General features: G+C 34.6%; 1 protein-coding gene across 8 annotated transcripts in view; it reads right to left on the bottom strand.

Annotated features, from left to right (window-relative positions):
- LOC114322129 (bifunctional aspartate aminotransferase and glutamate/aspartate-prephenate aminotransferase) overlaps window positions 1-17537 on the bottom strand; it is a 30627-nt gene extending 13090 nt beyond the window's left edge. For 2 of the 8 annotated variants that reach the window (XM_028269383.2, XM_082866828.1), the window contains exons 1-2: window positions 17184-17503; window positions 6465-6520 (exon numbers count right to left, since the gene is read on the bottom strand). In XM_028269383.2, coding sequence (XP_028125184.2) covers window positions 6465-6520; window positions 17184-17447 — 320 coding nt within the window. In that variant the 5' untranslated portion in view covers window positions 17448-17503. Of the gene's footprint in view, window positions 1-6464; window positions 6521-17183 lie in introns of all 8 variants that reach the window. The other 6 variants (XR_014327866.1, XR_014327865.1, XM_082866827.1 and 3 more) reach the window with 6 other exon arrangements.
- Between the last annotated feature and the right edge of the window lie 2476 nt (window positions 17538-20013).

Below are 20013 nucleotides of genomic sequence, written 5' to 3'. Positions count from 1 at the left end.
TTGCCCTTCGCAACTCTCAAGACCCATCTGACTGCTGGAAGCTTTTTGTGGGAGACATGTGGAAGCTTTTTGTTGATGGAGCGTCCAACCGCCATGGTGCCGTCCTAGGTATTGTTCTTATATCCCCGGACGGCCTAACCATTGAGCATTCTATCACACTTGGCTTCCCGGCGTCTAACAACGCGGCTGAATACGAGGCGCTTCTTGCTGGGCTCAAGAGCGCAATTCAAATGAAGGCTGCCGAGCTTCTGGTATATAGTGATTCCCAGCTTGTGGTTAACCAAGTTTCAGGGATTTATGAAGCAAAGGACGACAGGATGGCGAAGTACCAAGCTCTGGTCAGAGACCATATCAAGCAGTTTGAGGCAATCAGAGTCCAACGGATTGACCGAGAAGAAAACAGCCGGGCTGATGAACTCGCCGGCCTCGCTTCCATGATCGATAGTACGTCTCCAAACCCTCTGTTGATTGACTTTCTTCCGCGGCCGAGCATTGAAAACGCCGGGCAGACGGATGTACTCTGCGCCGAGCTAGGTCCTTCATGGATGGACCCCTTGATCTTGTTCCTCCGAGACCGGATTCTTCTAGCGGCCAAGAAAGAAGCACACAAAATCCGGGTGAAGTCAGAGCGGTTTTGGCTCTCTCCATCAGGGGCGTTGTATAAGAAGTCCTTTACCGGTCTGTATCTCAAGTGCGTGCACCCGAACAGTGTGGAGGCCTTCTTGTTTGAAATTCATGAAGGCATTTGTGGCAGCCACATCGGGGGCAGGTCCTTGGCATACCGAGCTATTTCGCAGGGATACTGGTGGCCGTGCATGCAGGCTGACGCGCAAAAATATGTCCGCAAGTGCGAGAAATGCCAGAAATTCGCCCATCAGATCCACCAGCCTGCCAGGGAACTTCTTCCCCTCACCAGTCCTTGGCCTTTCGCCATGTGGGGGCTAGATATAGTGGGACCATTGCCAACAGCACCGGGCAACCGGAAATTCTTCATCGCGGCCACAGATTACTTCACAAAGTGGGTTGAAGCTGAGCCCTTGGCAACCATCAAAGAAAAAGACGTGAAGCGATTTGTCTGGCAGAACATTGTCACGCGATTTGGCGTCCCCAAGATTTTGATCTCTGACAACGGCACCCAGTTTGACGGTCGCCTATTTAGAGGATTTTGTGAAGATCTGAAGATAGAATTCTACAACTCCACCCCGGCCTACCCGCAGTCCAATGGTCAAGCCGAAGCATCAAACAAGACTATATTGGATGGGTTGAAGAAACGGTTGGAAAAGGCTAAGGGCAAGTGGGCTGAAGAATTACCGAGCGTCCTTTGGGCATACCGAACAACCCCGCGACGTTCGACCGGGGAAACTCCATTTGCTTTGGCTTATGGCATGGAGGCGGTCATACCCTTGGAAGTTGAAATGCCCACCCTTAGAACTGAGAGTTTTGAGCCCGAGCTAAATGCCGAGGCTATTGCCTTGGAGTTGGATCTAGCGGAAGAGCGCCGGGAGAAAGCCCTCATCCATGTTGCCGCTTACCAACAAGAGCTCTCCAAGAAGTATAACAAGACAGTGCACCCCAGACCGTTCAAAGTTGGGGATTGGGTTTTGAGGAAGATTCTGGGCAACACCCTGGTGCCAGGAGAAGGCAAACTAGGGGCAAATTGGGAAGGACCCTACAAGATCACTGGTCTGGCGGGCAAGGGGCTTACCACTTGGAGGATCTAGAGGGAAGAGCCATACCCCGGCCATGGAATGCGGCCAACTTGAAATTGTATTATTTTTAAGCTTTTTACTTTCCTCTTTTTGTAAAGCAATTTTTTGGCTTGAAAAGCAGAATGTAATTCTTTTTGTCAAATTATAGAAGTCATTTTGCATTAGCACTTGGATTGTTCTTTCAATGTTTAAAACCGAGATGATGTACTCCGGTTGGAAGAGTTGGTGTTTTGTCCAACTTCGAATCCCCAACCGAGATGATTTGCTTCGGTTGGAAGAGTTGGTGTTCTGTCCAGCTTAGGATTCCCAACCGAGATGGTGTATTCCGGTTGGAAGAGTTGGTGTTTTGTCCAACTTAGGATCCCCAACCGAGATGATGTACTCCGGTTGGAAGAGTTGGTGATTTGTCCAACTTAAAATTCCCAACCGAGATGGTGTATTCCGGTTGGAAGAGTTGGTGTTTTGTCCAACTTAGGATCCCCAACCGAGATGATGTACTCCGGTTGGAAGAGTTGGTGATTTGTCCAACTTAAAATTCCCAACCGAGATGGTGTATTCCGGTTGGAAGAGTTGGTGTTTTGTCCAACTTAGGATCCCCAACCGAGATGATGTACTCCGGTTGGAAGAGTTGGTGATTTGTCCAACTTAAAATTCCCAACCGAGATGGTGTATTCCGGTTGGAAGAGTAGTTGTTCTGTCCAACTTGGGATTCCCAACCGTGATGAAGTACTCCGGTTGGAAGAGTTGGCGTCTTGTCCAACATGGTATCTTGTCCAAACTTAGCAACAACCGAGATGGGTATTTCGGTGCATGAATTTGTTTTGTTATGCTCAAGTGCTTCGACCATGTTATGGACTCCGGTCGACCAAGTGTTCAAATGATAAGTCATACCGAGATAGTTTGCTGAAGACGGAATTAATTACTACCGGGCAAACACTTGGCGAAAATTCAAAATTTTTCATTGATAAAGAAATTCATTACAAGAGGTGGGGACAGAGCCCGGTTACATCTAAAGTATTGAAAGCAAAAATGCAAAGAAAAGAAAACTAAATCAGGGGGGATAGATTGGTGAATTCATCCTCGGCAGTCTCAAGGTTGGTGGTTGGGCTCGCTTCTTGGGCACCGGGCTCAATTTGACCGGGCTGCACTTCCACTACGGCGTCTTCAGCCTCCGAATCTGTCTCATCACTCCCTTCTTCAAGCCCCTCCTCGGCCTCCGCTTGAAGCGCACTGAATACATCATTTGCATATGGCACGAGGTAGACCGGTAGTGAAGCTTTGGGAGGATTGGCAAAAACGTCGGTGTCAGAGCCCTGGCCGAGCTGTTCGCAAGCGGATTTCCAGCCAGCCTTGAAGTATATGTCTTGTGTTGCAAAGACTTGCTTCTTGTAATTCATCTCGGCCTCGTTGAAACCCGCATTGTTGGCAGCCCGGCAAGCCTTCTTCTTCGCCTTCTTCAAAGTGTCAACCTCGGCCTGGAGCTCGGTTTGTTTTTTCTCGGCTGCATTCAGTTGACCGAGCAGCCTATTATTGTCATGGTTGGCCATCTCGAGAGAAGCTTTAGCCCGGCCGAGCTCGGCTTGAAGGCTTTCAACATGGCTGGCAGTGTCGTTGGCTTTCTGCCTAAGCCGGTGGATGCGCTCCAAGACCAAATGTTGTTTTTGAATGGCCTGCACAAAGAAGCAAAGTACATCAGAAAGGGGACCGAGCAAGAAGGACCGAGCAAACACTTGTTAAATGTTAAAAAGAACGCCGACTTACCCTGGCCATCGACTTCACGGAAGATTTTACTAGCCGGGTGTCAGGGACGTGGTCACTGCCTACCACGTCGCCCGGTAGGAGAAACGCTTTGGAGAGATCGAAGGCAAGCAAATGTTCTTTGTCTGCCTTGATCGATGCAGTCGCCGGGATGTCCTGCCCCCGGTGCTTCAGCTGAGGACGCCAAGCGGGCACGGGAGCCGGAGTTTCAGCAGGATGTTCGGTTGTCAGCTCGGTGACAAGCTCGGCGGAGGGATCTGCCCTTGGTCTTTTTCCAGCCCGGCGCGCTTCTCTGGCGGATTGCACGGCAGCTGGAGCTGGAGAAGCAAGGGCTACGACGGCTGCACTCGATTGACCGGCAGCCGGGGAACGGGTGGTGACGCTCGGTATCTCGGCTGAGGTCGCGGTTAGAAGGTTTTTGATCCGAGATCTTTTGGCCATTTCTTGCTCGTCGGTTAACCGGATTAATGGGACGTCTGGTAGGGTTGGATCTGGAGGTGGCGAAGGAGCTCTGAGGAAGTCAGTTACTCTACTCCGGCGCGGAGCAGAATATCTGTAAGTCGGTGTGTAGCCGAGCAATTCGTTGCAGTCTCGGTGACGGTACCTAAGCACGGCCCGAATTGCCTCGACGTTGGGGAATTGGTAGTTGGCTTGCAAGGCTTGGATAGCTGCAAAAGAAACAGGGAAACCGGTTAGTAAAACTAAAGAATAAAGTTAACCGAACAAGTTTGAGTGGCTTACATGAAGAACCGAAGTCCTTGCTTATGAACCAGCCCGGCACCTCGGCTGTTTCGTAGTTACCGGACACCCAGAAGAAATCATCATCGTGCATATCTTTGTCCGGGGTGCCGGTTACGATTTTTTCCTTGCCCGGTCTTATTTTCAAGTAGTAAGCCAGGCCGTCACCGGTGTGGCCCATTGTGTATTGCCTTAATATCTCGGCTAGGCCTAAGTTGGTGCCTAGCCGTTGGTTCAATTCGTGTACGCCGTTGATTATTCTATATGTGTTGGTGGACACCTGTGTGGGTGCCAGCCCGGTTCGGCGGAGGAACTCGGTTATGAGAGGGTTGAGTGGGAAACGAAGACCCCCTTCAACGATGGATAGCACGGTGAAGGGGCATTCCTCCCTACCCCAAGGCGTGGTCTCTTCTTCGGCCAGCTCGAGATGGACGTCGGCCGGGACGCCGTAGTCCTCTCTGAAAGCGGCTAGCGCGGCCGGAGTATCCACAAGGAAGCGGAACTTCCCCATTTGTGGCCGACTTACTATAGCCCGGTTGATGGGTTGGGCACGGTGATAAATTGTTGCAGCTCGGTCCTGAGAGGTTCAGGAATGACAGGGGTCCCCTTGGACTCTGCAGGAAAAGGATGGTAAGTGTAAGTGTGGGGTTTCGCTAAGAGAGCTAGACTTCAGCTCGGTCGGTAAGGGGGCCAAACTACCTCGGTTGTCTGATTAAGGAGCTCGGTCGCCCAAGCAGACCTGATGTTAGCCCGGTTAAGCGACCAAGTCCTTTGGTTATCTCGGTTTTTGCCATGATTGGAACAAACACGTTGTTTGCCCGGTTTGGCTAACTTTTCGGATCAAAAGAAGGCCCAGAGCCCGGTTCACCCCAGTTCTTCGATGTTCTTCAGGAAGACGAAGAACACCAAGAACAGTGGGAGGTTTAGGACGTTTTCTATGGTCTAAGCCCTAAAAGCTACGTTTTTGGGTCCTAATGTGTGCAAAATAAGAGCAAATAGCAACATAAGAGAGATTAGGTATCTTACCTGTGAAGGGCTGAAGGTGTTCTTCCCAAACACGAAGAATGGGAGGATGGCAGTCGAGCTTGGGCTTGAGAATCGACAGAGATGGAGGCAGCAGTAGGGAAAAAATGGAACGATGGAGGGCGAGTTTGTACAGGCGAAAGAGACCGCCCAAATTTAAAATCTGACAAGAACGGCGGGTTGCTTCTCGATAACCAATGGGAGCACACCACGTGTCCCCATTTATGGCTTTGGCAGGACTGAAGCGACGGGTTGAAAAGACGAAGAGCCAACCGAGCTACTTTCAATAAGAATAGGTCAGCCGAGGAATATAACCGGTCAAATCTGCGGACGATTACGTCAACTAGCTCGGTCGAGTCTTGGCATCTTGACGACCGGAGAAACGTTATCTCGGACGAGGTGAATAATCCCAGTCACGCTTCCGCGGACGGAATTAAGGGGCAATTGAGAGGGTGATTTATGCTCCGGCGTTGGGCCGAGGTATAAACCGAACAGGTTGAGGGCCCAGCAGAGCATTGGGCCGAGATGATCGACTGTTCACCCGGAGATGGGCTACCAGAACTTGGGCCGGGCAGAGTTTGGACTGTGTGCTGCCCCGAACCGTGCAGAAGATGCTCGGCCAGGAAGTGACCGGTCATACCGGGATGCTCGGTCCGAGGATTGTCGAGACCAGACAGACCGAGAGGCAGGCGCTCGGAAAGGCGCGGTCAGCCGAGGTAGTTGACTGACCGGCGAGAAGACCGACCAAAGGAGGAGCCCGGGCTAAGCTTTGCCGAGATGCCGCCTAGCCCGGTCCTTCATTCTGTTATCCGGTCAGGCGCTTAAGGTATGAAGCATGGTATGACCGAGGTAGGGCAGCTCGGCTGCCGAGCTCCAGCTATGCTGGCAGGCAGTTGAGAGCAGGTGATGAACGGCATGGTTTATGCTGACAGATGGGATAGCAGAGCCACGTGTCAGGAGATGACAGGGAGTGGATATGGGGCACAGAAGGTATATAAGCATGTCTGCGCCCCCCATACGCGACACACGAACATCTCTGTAAGAAATTCTTACACACAAACTCTCCCCCTTCTCTATATTCCTTCTAAGGTGTGTGCTAACTTGATCGTCGGAGGGTTTTTCCGGCCACACACCGCCGGGTAGCTCACCCCTATTGGCTCGCAGGTGATCGGATAACGACGGAACTCAGAAGAAAGGAATACGGGCACGCCGGAATATTTGCTCCCCGTACAGTGGCCAACAAAACAGGAGTCCAGGCAATCATCACTGAGCCTGGTCACGCATTTGGTCACCTACATACATAGATAATAAAGTGAGCGGGAGCCCAGTAAATAATAACAAAGTAAAGGGTTTTAATTGAATGATGTCCCATAATAGATTCAGAAATCAAAATTCATATAAAAAACGTATTCATATTCATATTCTTATTCAAATCATATACTGAAATCAGAGTTCATACTTCATCATACGTGGTACATCCATTAGCGCTAATAAAACAGCTACAGAACAGATGGGGGTCATAAGTAACCAGTACTATACAGGAACCTTCGGATCCAGGTAACAGAGGACAGATATGCTAAACCTTATTATAGGGCCTCCAGTACGGGTAACAGATTGCAGACATAGTAAGTTCCATGATAGAACCTCTGATACTAGGTAACAGCTAACAAATATCACATGATGTTAAGGATACCACAAATACATTGTCAGATATTGGGCCATCATTCATTCTATGGAACATATCATTTCAGAAAACAGATCTTATTTCATCATACAGAAAATAAATAAAGTTGAACATAGTTTTACTAAGTTATTACTCACAGATGGCTCCAAAGCAGACAGATAGAGCAGACAAATCAATTAACTTGTGGCGCGTGATTTACATAACATAACAAATACACACATTGAAACACACACTCGAATAATACTTAACATATTATGTTTCGTTCTTTGTGTGTTTCTAAGTCTTCTCCTTATTATGTCTTAATTAGAGTTTAAGAATGCCTAGGATGTAATGATGATGTCAAAACATGTTGTTTAACACTTATTCAAATTTGTTGAAAATAGGGTCCTCACTCGAGCGTAGCTTCCTTTGCTCAAGCAGAGGGTCAAAAATAAGGGTGGTTACTCGAGCACAACTTCCGTCACTCGAGCGGACTGTAAACTCTGCAAAAGTACTGGTTGCTTGATTTTTCCGCTCAACGCACACTCGATGGTCGCTCGAGCATATGACCGAGTAACAGGGTCCTCGCTCGAGAGTAGCTCTTGTCGCTCGAGCGGTCTACAAAATTTTGTAAAACTTCCGAGAGCATGAATTTTATGTTCAAGCCAACTTTTCCTTGCTCAAGCTGAGGTGCAAAACTATGAGTGGTCGCTCAAGCGTAGGTTATGTCGCTCGAGTGGAGATGCAAAATTCTAGAATTTCCATATTGCTCTTCAGCTTCAAAACTCAAATTCAAACTAGCAAAACACATCCTTTTTGGGCCCAAAACTTGAGAAAATATATTTAAACTTCTAAAACATGTGAATTCAAGATTAGTTCACAAAATCAAAGCCCAAAAACATGTTAATTGTGTAAAATCAAACTTGAAATGTTGAAAACATAACATGCATGCAATTTCTTGACTTCAAAGCTTTAAAAACATGATCAAAAAAGGTAAAATGGTATGAAACTTGGCGAATTTCCAAAGCCAAGCTATGATCAATGCATGCATGTGAGAATTTCTTAGGAATCAAACTCAACATTTGAGGAAATGAACGTCCATGTATGATTTAACTTCTAATTAACCTCTCAAAGCTTAATTCTTGTTCTAATTCTTCTTGAATTCATGTGTTAAGTCGCAATTACACAAGTAAAGGCTTTAATCCTTACCTAAACTCTTTAATTAGGCTCTAGATTGCTATGTCTTCAAGCTTCTAAGCCAATTCCCTTTAATTCTCTAGCAAATTCCTTCCAACCTCAAGTTTTGATCTCAAACCCTCTTGGTCTCTTCTTTCTCTCTCTCACGTTTTTTTTTTGTAGGCTCAAAAATGATGAAGAAAGATGACTCATGCGATGTATAAGCCTTATATAGGCTTGATTAGGGAATTAGTTAAACTCATCTTTAAACTAATCAAATTGACATTAATTATTTAAATTTAATCCATTCCGAATCGAATTTCAATTAAACCTACCATAATTTTCTAAAATTTTTAAATAACACATATATTGTGTCAATTTCATAGTTGGATGTCGATATGGCTTTCAATTCGCAAAACAGAACAAAAACGCAAACAAATATTCCTACAGCAGACAGATATAAACATAAATAATGCAATACACATGCAAATAAATTCATAATTTTATCTTAATTACTCATTAAGAATTCTTAATCATGGTTTAGTGGCTAATCATAGTTCAAGGTTGTTACACCGACTAATCCTCAGAGGTGCACAAGCCCTTGGTAAGGAGTTTTTTACAAGTGTGCCATGGTTAATTCAAGAGTTTTTTCCCCAATCCGATGGCCCTAAGCAATTATTAGCACCTAAAAGATTTCAATCCTTGAATCTTGGAGGGAGCACAACCCCAAAACTCAAGGCCTTGCCACCAGGCCAACCCCTTGGGGTTACCTTACTATATATTTATATTAAAACCATAATGTAGCAATATGACATGAGTACCATCAATATAAAATAATAAACAACACGTGACTATTCTAACACTCCCCTCAAGATAGCACATACAAATCAAACATGTACACCTTGATAGATAAACACTTAAAAGACAGACAAGCTTAACAGCTTAGTGAAAATATTGCTTAATTGATCATCAAACCGAATATAATGAGTCGCAACTTCAGAAATTGTTTTCACAGTAGTAAATCCCCAATAAATTGACGATCTACCTCAAGATGTTTTGTGCACTCATGAAACATAGGATTATTGGCAATAAAAATAGCAACTTGATTGTTACAGCACATGCGCATAGGAGGAGGAACAAACACACCAAACCTTTTGCTTCCGCTTTAAACACTTTTTCGTTTCTTTTCTTTTCTTTTCTTTTCTTTTTTTGTTATCTGTTTTAGAACAATTATTGTCAATATGCACCATCAAACCCTCATCTCTTTTTGTTTTTGCCTCTTGATACAAACAAGGATGGACCGAGGAGGGGCTGGTAGGGGAGACTGCTACCCCAATGTTTTGAAAAAACTCCTTGAATATATTAGTTAAGAATATGCCTATATTGTATAGGTTTGCCACCCCAAGATTTTATTGAAAAATTTAATACTCGCCTCCCTAAGATTTTCTCATATCTATAGTCGAATATCCATAGTTACCCATTTGAAAAAATAATTTAGAGGGAATATTTAAAAAACAAAAGACTATTATCAACTTGGATCTTCAACTCAGCCTTTGTTTTCAAGTTGTCATCGTCACATTCCAACTCTTTGTGTGCTCCTTTCTCTCTATCTCTATGTTACTCTTCTTATCTGTTTCAGTTCTCCCTTGTTTCATCTAATTTTCTTTTGTTTTGATTTTGATTTTGATTTTTGATTTTTTGGTTCTATCTTCAACTCAATCTTCATTTTTGGTTTCTTTTTCATCTTTTCCATATTTATTTCAAATTTTCCTTGTTTCCTTTCTTTACCTTTTTCTTGTTTCTTTGTTTTGATTTTCTCTTTTCTATATTTAGGCCTCGTTTGGAAATATGCCTTTTTAGTGACTTTTTAGCTAAAATATGAGGTAAAAAAAACTAGCATGTTTAGAATGAATTTTTAATTTTTTACATAAAGATGTGCAAAAAATAGAGAGAAAATAAAATTTTTGACTTTTTTGTATAAGTTATAAACATTTTGGTTTTTTTAATAATTTTTTGGCTTTTGAGCTAAAACAGACAGTTCTCAAACGAGTTAATCTTTTAACAATTGAACTAGGGAGAATGTGATGGAGTTAGTTTCTTAGTTTTGTTTATGATCCACAATAGTTATAAGTCTTTCAAAATTGAAAATATTTGAGAACTTATAAATAAATTTCAATTGCAAAACTAAGGAATTGAAATCCTTAAGCATTCCAAATTTTAAAGGTTGTCAATAATTCTAAATTATGCCAATTATTGGTAAAAACATGATATAGAATGATTTTATAGCAAGTTATCTGATCAGATATCCTATTGATCATATTTTTGTAATTATATACCATGAATAAATATATTTAATAACATATACAGTTTGTATTAATAAAAATTGATATTACATTTCGCGCTTCATTATAACTTCTTTTTTTATATATATTATACATATATGTATATACAGTCACCCCTCTATGCTAAAATCATGTGTCCATCCCCAGATACCAAGACAGGCAATTTGGGTGTCGCGGGCGCATTGAAATGAGTCAATTCTTATCAGCTAAAATAAAAAGGTAAATTATAAATACACTCTTTAAGATTTGTTTAAAATATGAATTGTCCCTTATAATTTAAAAAATTATAAATATTTTATTGTCAGAATTTTTTATTTAACAGAATTAATCAAAAAAGTGAAATTTCTAATTGTTTACCTATACAATAATAAAATTATTTGAATTATTAATTGAAATAAAATTTTAACATTATTAAAAACTGTTAATTGACTTAATTTATTAATAAAAGGACCGATTTATTATGAAATTAAAAACCTTAAGGGTATAATGTAATTTCTAAAATTATAGAGGATAATTTGTAATTAAGTAAACCTTAAGTGGTGTGTTTGTAATTTATCCAAAATAAAATTATTGACATACAAATGGAGATATTCCCAATTGAAGTAGGAGCAAATAATAATAATAATAATAATAATAATAATAATAATAATCTATCTATCTATACTATATATTAAGTAAAATGGGGTTTTTAACCCCAAGTCTTGTGAGAGGTTCAATCTCCCAATTTAAATTTCTTGATTTTTTGATTTAAAAAAAAAAAAACTTAGCATTTATTAACTTCTCCCAACCCCCAAGTCTTATCCTCATAATAACACTTTAATGCATTAAGAACAAGCATAAAAAAAATTCTTTGAAATCAAACACACATGAATTCCTTGAAAAATGCCAACACATATGATTATTATCCCTCATAATAACACTTTAATGCATTAAGAACAAGCATAAAAAAAATTCTTAAAAAATCCAACACATATGATTATTATCAAAATATTAAATTTTAATATAATATAATATAAAAAAAGACATTTAATTCCTCAAAAAGTCTAACACATATGATTATTATCAAAATATTAAACTTTAATATAATATAAAAAAGGAAAAAAAGAAGACATTTAGATATATAATAGAATTATGTGTTATGATATGTATGATTTTTTGATTTGTTATACAACCAATAATGTCTACTCCAATTTTATTATCATATCATTTTGGGTGAATTTATGAGTTTTAAATATTTCTTCCGAATTCATTAAAAAAAAAATTACAATGTGTAATTGTTTTCAACAGATAAATATAAAACAAATATTAAGATAATTCTCTCATCTAAAAAAATACTAAAATAAGTCACTGAACTAATAAAGAAGCAGAAGAAAATATATACATATACAAATGACTAATTTTATTAATACATAAATCATACTCTCACAACAACTGATCAATTTTATTAATAAGTAAATCATTAAGTAAATTAATAATTTTTAATGATATGAAAAAAGATTTCAGTTAACCATTTTGTTAATAAATAAATTATTAAGTCAATTAATAATTTTTTAATGATATGAGAAATATTTTTCAATAAACCATTTTGATAATTTATTATTGCATAGGATAATAGTTTTTTTTTTCTTTATTTCTTTCTTTTCCTTGAGTATTGTATTAAATTAAAATTTATCACAAACGATAGTTGTAATTTCTACTATTATATGACCAATTCATATTTTAAATAAATTTTATGGTATATTTGTAATTTGTTAAAAAATAAAAGATTTATGTTTCATAATTAACAAAGAATATCTCAATCTAAATTTTCTGATTTTTTGATTTAAAAAAAAAAAAAAACCTTAGCATTTATTAACTTCTCTCGACCCTCAAGTCTTACCCTCATAATAACACTTTAATGCATTAAGAACAAGCATAAAAAAAATTATTTGAAATCCAACACATATGAATTTCTTGAAAAGTCTCAACACATATGATTATTATCCCTCATAATAACACTTTAATGCATTAAAAACAAGCATAAAAATAATTTCTTAAAAAGTCCAACACATATGATTATTATCAAAATATTAAACTTTAATATAATATAATAATAATAAAAAAACATTTAATTCCTTGAAAAGTCTAACACATATGATTATTACCAAAATGTTAAACTTTAATATAATATAAAAAAGAAAAAAAAGAAGATATTTTTTTTTTTAAAAGAAGACATTTAAAAATATCAATTCACATATATAGATAATTGTAAACACAATCCGTGCATAGCACGGGTGATATACTAGTATATTATAAGAAAAAGGGGGTTTTTAATCCACAAGTTTTGTGGAAGCTCCAATATTTTAATCCTAATTTTTTAATTTTTTTATATAAAAAAATAAATAACCTCAACATTTATTGACTTCTCCCAACCCACAAACCTTTTTGACTTTTCTTATAGTTACTGCAACATCCTTTCTAACTTTTTCCATACACTGGGGTTAGTGATGAGATTGTCAAATTATTTTTATAAAAAATCTAAAAAAAATAATTTTTATATTAAAAAAATCTAAAAAAATATTAATATCTATATCTATATATTATATAAGAAAAATGAGATTTCTAATAAGAAACCTCCTAAGAGCTCCAAACTCTCATTCTAAAATTATTGATTTTTCAATTTATAAAATAGATTAAAAAAACTTATTGACTGATTTATTTATTTAATTATTTTAGAAATAATAATGGGAAGATAACAAAAATATTTCATAATCTCTCCATTATAATCTCTCTCGCCAATTTTTTTTAAAAAAAAATAATAATAAAACTTTCATTCCTTTTCTCTCCTCCAAAAAATCAAATAATATTTTTCATGAAAGTTATGAGTATCTGTCTATATCATATATATTATATTATAACGTAATCAAAAAAAAAATTAAATGTACAAACAGATGAAATTGATAAATTAGATTTTTATTTATTCAGCTAAAATATTTCTTTTGCCTCTCAATATCTAATTTTAAATTTTAAAAATCTATAAAGTCTATCTAAACAAATCTGATTTGAAAATATCTTCCACTATCATACTTTAAATCAATAAAATTCATATATCTATCACATATTTAACTCGTATCATAACTTACCTAAATAATAATGATTAAAAACAAATAGAAATCATAGATAAATTAAATTTAAAAAAATAAATAAAAACCCACAATTCCATCTAAAATAAATTGAAAAAAAGAATAGAAACCACACACAAAATTTTAAATTATGATTTAACAATATAATTATCTATTTTTTTTATATATATCTATCAAAATTTTAAATCACTTAATAGGACAAATTAATTAATTTTCTAAAATTATTGATTTTTCAATTTATAAAAAAGATTTAAAAAAAAACTATTGGCTGATTTATTCATTTAATTATTTTAGATATGATAATTATCCTTTAATTTATGAATTTCAAATAGAAAGATAACAAAGAAATTTCATAATCTCTTCATCCCAATCTCTCTCACCGATTTCCAAAAAAAAAAAAAAATAGTATGTTTGGTTTGAGTTTTTTGAATTAAGTTTTTTGAAAACTGAGTTTTTTTTTTCGTGTTTTTTTGTTTTTAGCAAATATTTTTAAAATTTTAAACATTTTTTTTTACTTTTTTAGATGCACCTTACTTAAATATATCTAAAAAGTAAAAAATTTGTGAAAAAATATTTTAAAAAATTAATAAATATATAAAAATACAAAAAATATACTAAATTCTCGTATTTTTTTATATTTTTGGTATTTAGTGAATTTTTAAAAGATTTTTTTCAAATTTTTTTTTACTTTTTAAGTATATTTATGTTAGGTATGTCTAAAAATTTTAAAAATTGCTCAAAATATTAAAAAAAATCAGTAAAAACAAAAAAACACGAAAAATAAGAAATTAAAATTTTTTGAAAAGTATTTTTGAAAAATGATGACCAAGCATAGTGAAAACTTACCTACCTTCTCTCTTCTCCAAAAAATTAGATAATATTTTCATGAAAATTGTGAATATTTATTTGTATCTTATATATTATATTATAACATAACAAAAAAAAAAAAACTAAAAATCAAATATACAAACAGATAAAATTTATGAATTTGATTTTTATTTATTTAGTTAAAATCTTTCTTTTACATCTCAATATCTAATTTTAAATTTTAAAAATCTTTAAAGTTTATCTAAACAAATCTAATTTGAAAATATCTCCCATCATCATACTTTAAATCAATAAACCCACATATTTATTACATATCTAACTCACATCATAACTTACATCAATAATAATAATTAAAAACAAATAAAAACCATAGATAAATTAAAATGGAAAAAAAAAATAGAAACCCAAAACTCCATCTTAAATAAATTTAAAAAAAAAACAAATAGAAACAACACAAAAATAAAAAAATAAAAAGATAAGAATTTAGATATGTATCTCAAAAAAATATGACAATATTTAAATTTGAATTATGATTTAATAATATAATTATTTATTTTTCTTATGTATATCTATCAAAATTTTAAATCACTTAATGTGATAAATTAATCAATTTTTAAGTCTTACTTAAAGAATAATCTGATTAGTTATCTCAACTCCTAGACTTTGCGGGCACTGACAGATGAGCTAATGGATTGGATTAGGTGAAGTCTAAATTGTTGAAGGTAACATTCTCTCATTCTATAAATTTATTTGTTTTTTAATTTTATTTTTTTCCATATGTGATTCTCTTTCTCTACTGTTGGTTAGGTTTTGGTTTTGGTTTCGGTTTCAGTTTCTATTTCGATTTTAGTGAGGTTATATGTTTGTTTACAAGTTTGCGGTAAAAAAGAATTATTGATGATTACGGTTACAATCGAAGCATCTTTGTCTGTTCTATGCCAAGGATTTTGATCGGATTTTATTTTCTTCAATAAAGACCATAAAATTGAAGTAAAAAAAATGGGTATCAAAATTTTTTATTTTTTATTGTCATTTTATTTTATAGGAAATGTGAAAATTTATTGAGAATTTAAGATTTTACTGTAACATTAGGTAAATTTAAAACTTTTAAATATCATTGTGTTATTTATTTTTATCTTCTTTCTATCTCATTGTATAATTACAACTATTTGTTAGTTCGCTAATTATAATTCAATTAATTGAAAATAAAAGCTTAATATAACTTTTCATATATATTATAGTTAATTTGTTATAGTTATAGTTGTATATAATAACATAATATATAGGGATAATCTCTAAATATAATTTCTATTTTTTTATGTGATTGAATAGTCCATCTTAAATAGTATATAGAAGAGTTAGATAACTTATTTTATCTCTAAGAAACCCAATCTATTTTTTTTTTTACTTTTTAATTTTTAAATTGAAGCATCAATCGATTATGTCCATAAAACAAAATTAATAAACACATATCTAAAAGCTACACTTTTTTTTTTAATATATAGAATATTTACAAATGAAAAATGTTTGACACCTCAAATTTTTTTCCATAATCTAACTTATAATGATGTAGTCATAAGTGTCAATTTTATACAAATATGAGAAGAGAATTAATAAAATTATACATTTCAACCAACCACATACTCAAATTTTGACTATTTCAAGATGTTATTTCACTATAATTGCAATTAAGAGAATTTTCAACTCTTAATATTTTTTTTTATCAAATTATAATTTGACAAAAAATTAAAAAGATGAAATGTTGAAAATTATTGTTTTTTCTATCAAAATTGGTGAAAAGAAAAAAAAAAATGGGATAAGATGAATTCTTTTAAAAATTGATAAAAATTTAATGAAAAAGTTAAAGTAATTCATATAAAATCAAAAATCTTATTCAAATTTAAAATAAAATTAGATAAAAAAATTAAAAGAAAATGATGAAAATTTAAAAATATTTTTGAAACCTTCTTATTATTAAAAACAATAAATCCATGTGTGTATTATATTTATATTGTATTTTTAATGGAATTGAAATCAAAAGAAATGTAACTTAAATTATTAGATTAATAATAGAAACATCATATTAATTATTGTTAAATATCACTTCACTTCGCATTTAATAATAAAATTGTATATTTGTCTTAATTATAACTTTTAAATTTGTATATTTTCATAACAAGAAAATATATATCATAACTCATTTAATCTCATTTAATCAGATTTAACTTTTTTTTAATAAAAATTATCAAAATTGCACTAATTAGACTTATATATATTTTTTAATTTTTTAAACTAATAATTTAGAAAGTTATAAATATAAAAATTAATTTATAAATTTTATATATATCGCAAGACAAAATATTAAAATATTTCAAGATAGTTAGAATAATTTTTTTTAAAATTTATATACACGAGTTACCACTAGTAATAATAATTGATTTAAACAAGTTAACCAGATCTCAAAAAATTCCATGTATCAAGCAAATAAACTCCTTTTTAAACACTTACATATTATTAAACAAGTTAACCAGATCTCAAAAAATCCCATGTATCAAGCAAATAAACTCCTTTTTAAACACTTACATATTTATGTCATACCTCTCTGTTTCATTAATAAAATTTATTTTCTTTGCTGTTAAAAAAAAAGAAAAAAAAATTCATAGGATTCAATATTTCAAACTTGTATATATGTATATATATATATACATATATTTTTTCATCTTTTCTTTCTTGTCACAGGGTGTGAGTGTGAAGTACAAATTGAAGCCAAAAAAAAAAAAAAAAGAAAGAAACAGAGAGAGAGAGATAGGCATTAGATGGTTACTTGGGGGAGAAATTGCGGAGGGAAGAGGAAAAAGAGAGTGATCGGAAGCAAGCCGAATCCGATGAACAATGAAGTCCCACAAATCGATGTCTGAAAGCAATGCTTGGTGAGGCCTGCAGCAGGAAACAACTTGCTAATGCCATTTACAGTAGGAGACAAAAAAAGAGGAGCTGGATTCCGCAAGGAGTTGGTGAGAGAAGAGAGAGAGAGAGAGAGAGATTGCCAGTTTTTATAGTGATTTTGAAATCCGACGAAAACCAACATAAACAAGTGTACAAGTGAGAGAGAGAGAGAGAGAGAGAGAGAGAGAGAGTTTAGGCAGTTGCGTAGAAGTGGCCAGTTGTGAGGGGCGGCTGTTCAGACAGAGAGAGAGAGAGAGACAAAACTCCCATGAAATTTTTCCAAAAATTATTATATATAATTTTAAATTTTAAAAAATGACAAGACATTATTCAATGGGTATATTTCGAAATTTTTTAAACAATTTTGGTGGCTTAATAATTATATACTTTTAAAAATTAAAATAAATTAAAAAAAAAAGAAATGGCAAAAGACATTGGCTTCGGTTGGGAAGTGGCTATTTTAGAGACTTTTTGACTTTTTAGTTATTTTAGTAGACTATTTTAATTTTGTGTTTGAGAAGATGGATTGATTTTTATTTGAGTTATTGTATTGAAAAGTGTGTTGAAATGATATTTGAATTTAAAATGACTAATTTGTCCCTAATATTATGATTTTTTAAATTGATGTAAATGGGCAAAATTGTAATTTCCCAAGTGATGTAATAATTTGACACTTTGACAGTGTAGCCTACACTGTCATGGCAACTGAGGCTATTTTTTTTATTTTTAATAAAAAGAGGTGAATAGTAGGACTTTTTGACTTATTTTTTATTTGAGGCTATAATAGCCTCCAATTGCTCTTCCCAAACAGCGCCATTATTTGATAGGCATATGACCTATCTATCTATACTATATTATCTATCCGGGGTTGGCCCAACCCTTTTATTTATTTATTTATTTTTGTGACAAGAAGGTTTATTGATATTAAATATTTATAATTTTTATATCATATTCATTTAAATTTTTTATTGTATCTTTTTTGTGTTTGTAACAAAATTTTATTTTATTTCTTTTCAAGTGTGCGTTAATTTTCTACTTTCTTTTTTGGAATACCAATATTCAAATTGTCTATCAGACATATTTTAATTTTAAAAATATTTGCAAACAAGACTAACCAATCTACCTAAAATAAAATAAAAAGTTGCATTACAATTAAAATATACTAAATTCTAAAATTGTAGAATAATATACCTGATTATAATAATCCAAATAGCCCCCCAAAAAACAAAATCAAACAGGTTGAATAATTCTTTGTTGGCCTTGCAAATTACCCACCACACCTAACCTTTACAATCGATAAATTTTTACTTAAACACTTCAAACAACAACCATGCCTTTTTCAGCCAATGAGACAGTCACACCTGATAACCTGGAGCAAAATGTCCAGGCTGACAGGTCTCAGTGGTTGCTCTCAAAGCTTCAAAGCTGCCTGTGGTCCGAACTTCTGAACGCCTGGCTTGTGGCCTTTTTCTTTAGGGTATGGCTTCTGTTCAGTCCGGGATCGAATTAAACTGTGTTGTTGGGTCTGTGGGGTTCATCACAGATTCCGTTTTGATAATCTGAACTGTAGAATGTGTAGAAATCGTCGAGTACTATATACCTGTAAAAAATCACGTTGATCGGATATCGATAACTATGTGATCAAAACAGTTTTTTGTCAACCGTTAATTTGTTCACCGTTTAATTTTTTTTAATACGAAACTGATTTGATCATATATCTATCGATATCCGATCAACGTGATTTTTTACAGGCATATAGTACTTGACGAGTTCTACACATTGTCGGTTCAGATTATCAAAATGGGACCCGTGGTGGGCCCCCACGGGTCCAACAGCACGGTTCAGTCTGATCCCGGACTAGACAGAAACCATACCCTTTCTTTAAATATTCAAATTAATTAAAGTTGGAATTTTTTTTTTTTGAAGTTTGAGCTCAAGTTCGATTCAGATGTGTAATGGAGTAAACTTGAGTTGAGTTTCTTAAATGCTTGACAAGTTAAGCGTAAGCTCGATTTGAGCTCAACTAATTCTTTGCGAGCCGAGCTCAAACACCTTTTCTTTTAGCTTGGCTCAGCTCAGCTCGATTCATCTCGTTTACAATCTTAGTTAAGGAGACAATGATAGTGGGGGAAGAGTAGGTTGGCACTACGTACGAAGTAGAAGTTGATGTTAATACTAATTGAAATATCAAAGGATGGAATGCCACAGTTATTTTATATTAAAAAAATTAACATAGATGGATAAATGGTTAAATTTATTACTAGTTTAGAATATTAAGATTTAAATTAAACAAATTAAAATTTAGGGTTTATTACAAAGATCAAACCCAAAAAATTCTTTTATCATTTTCGCAAAACACAATTTACCCTTTTTGAGAGCAACAATAGCTCACACCATGTAAAAGGATGGTTGTGAAAAAATACAAATGAGCTATTGAAATTACCGCTTTTTTATCTTTTTCTTTTTTAAAAAAGAAAAAGATTTATTACTCCATAATTAGGGGGAAATTCTTTTGGGATGTATATCATATGCACATTTAGTTATGGCAATTGTGTTGTTAGTTATTAACTATTATGTTGTTAGTTGTACGGGGGTGAAATATCTTTTGCTTTCCGTACTCCTAGAACTCAAGCTTTACGTAACGACGTCTGACCTGGAAACAAAGAAACGGTGAGCTGCCCGGCGGTGTGTTGCCGGATAGACCCTTC

The sequence above is a fragment of the Camellia sinensis genome, chromosome 4 (assembly GCF_055761805.1).
Source record: "Camellia sinensis isolate YWXY chromosome 4, ASM5576180v1, whole genome shotgun sequence".
NCBI lineage: Eukaryota > Viridiplantae > Streptophyta > Magnoliopsida > Ericales > Theaceae > Camellia > Camellia sinensis.
Note: the sequence above shows the minus strand (reverse complement) of the source record. Positions and strands in the feature narration are given on the sequence as shown.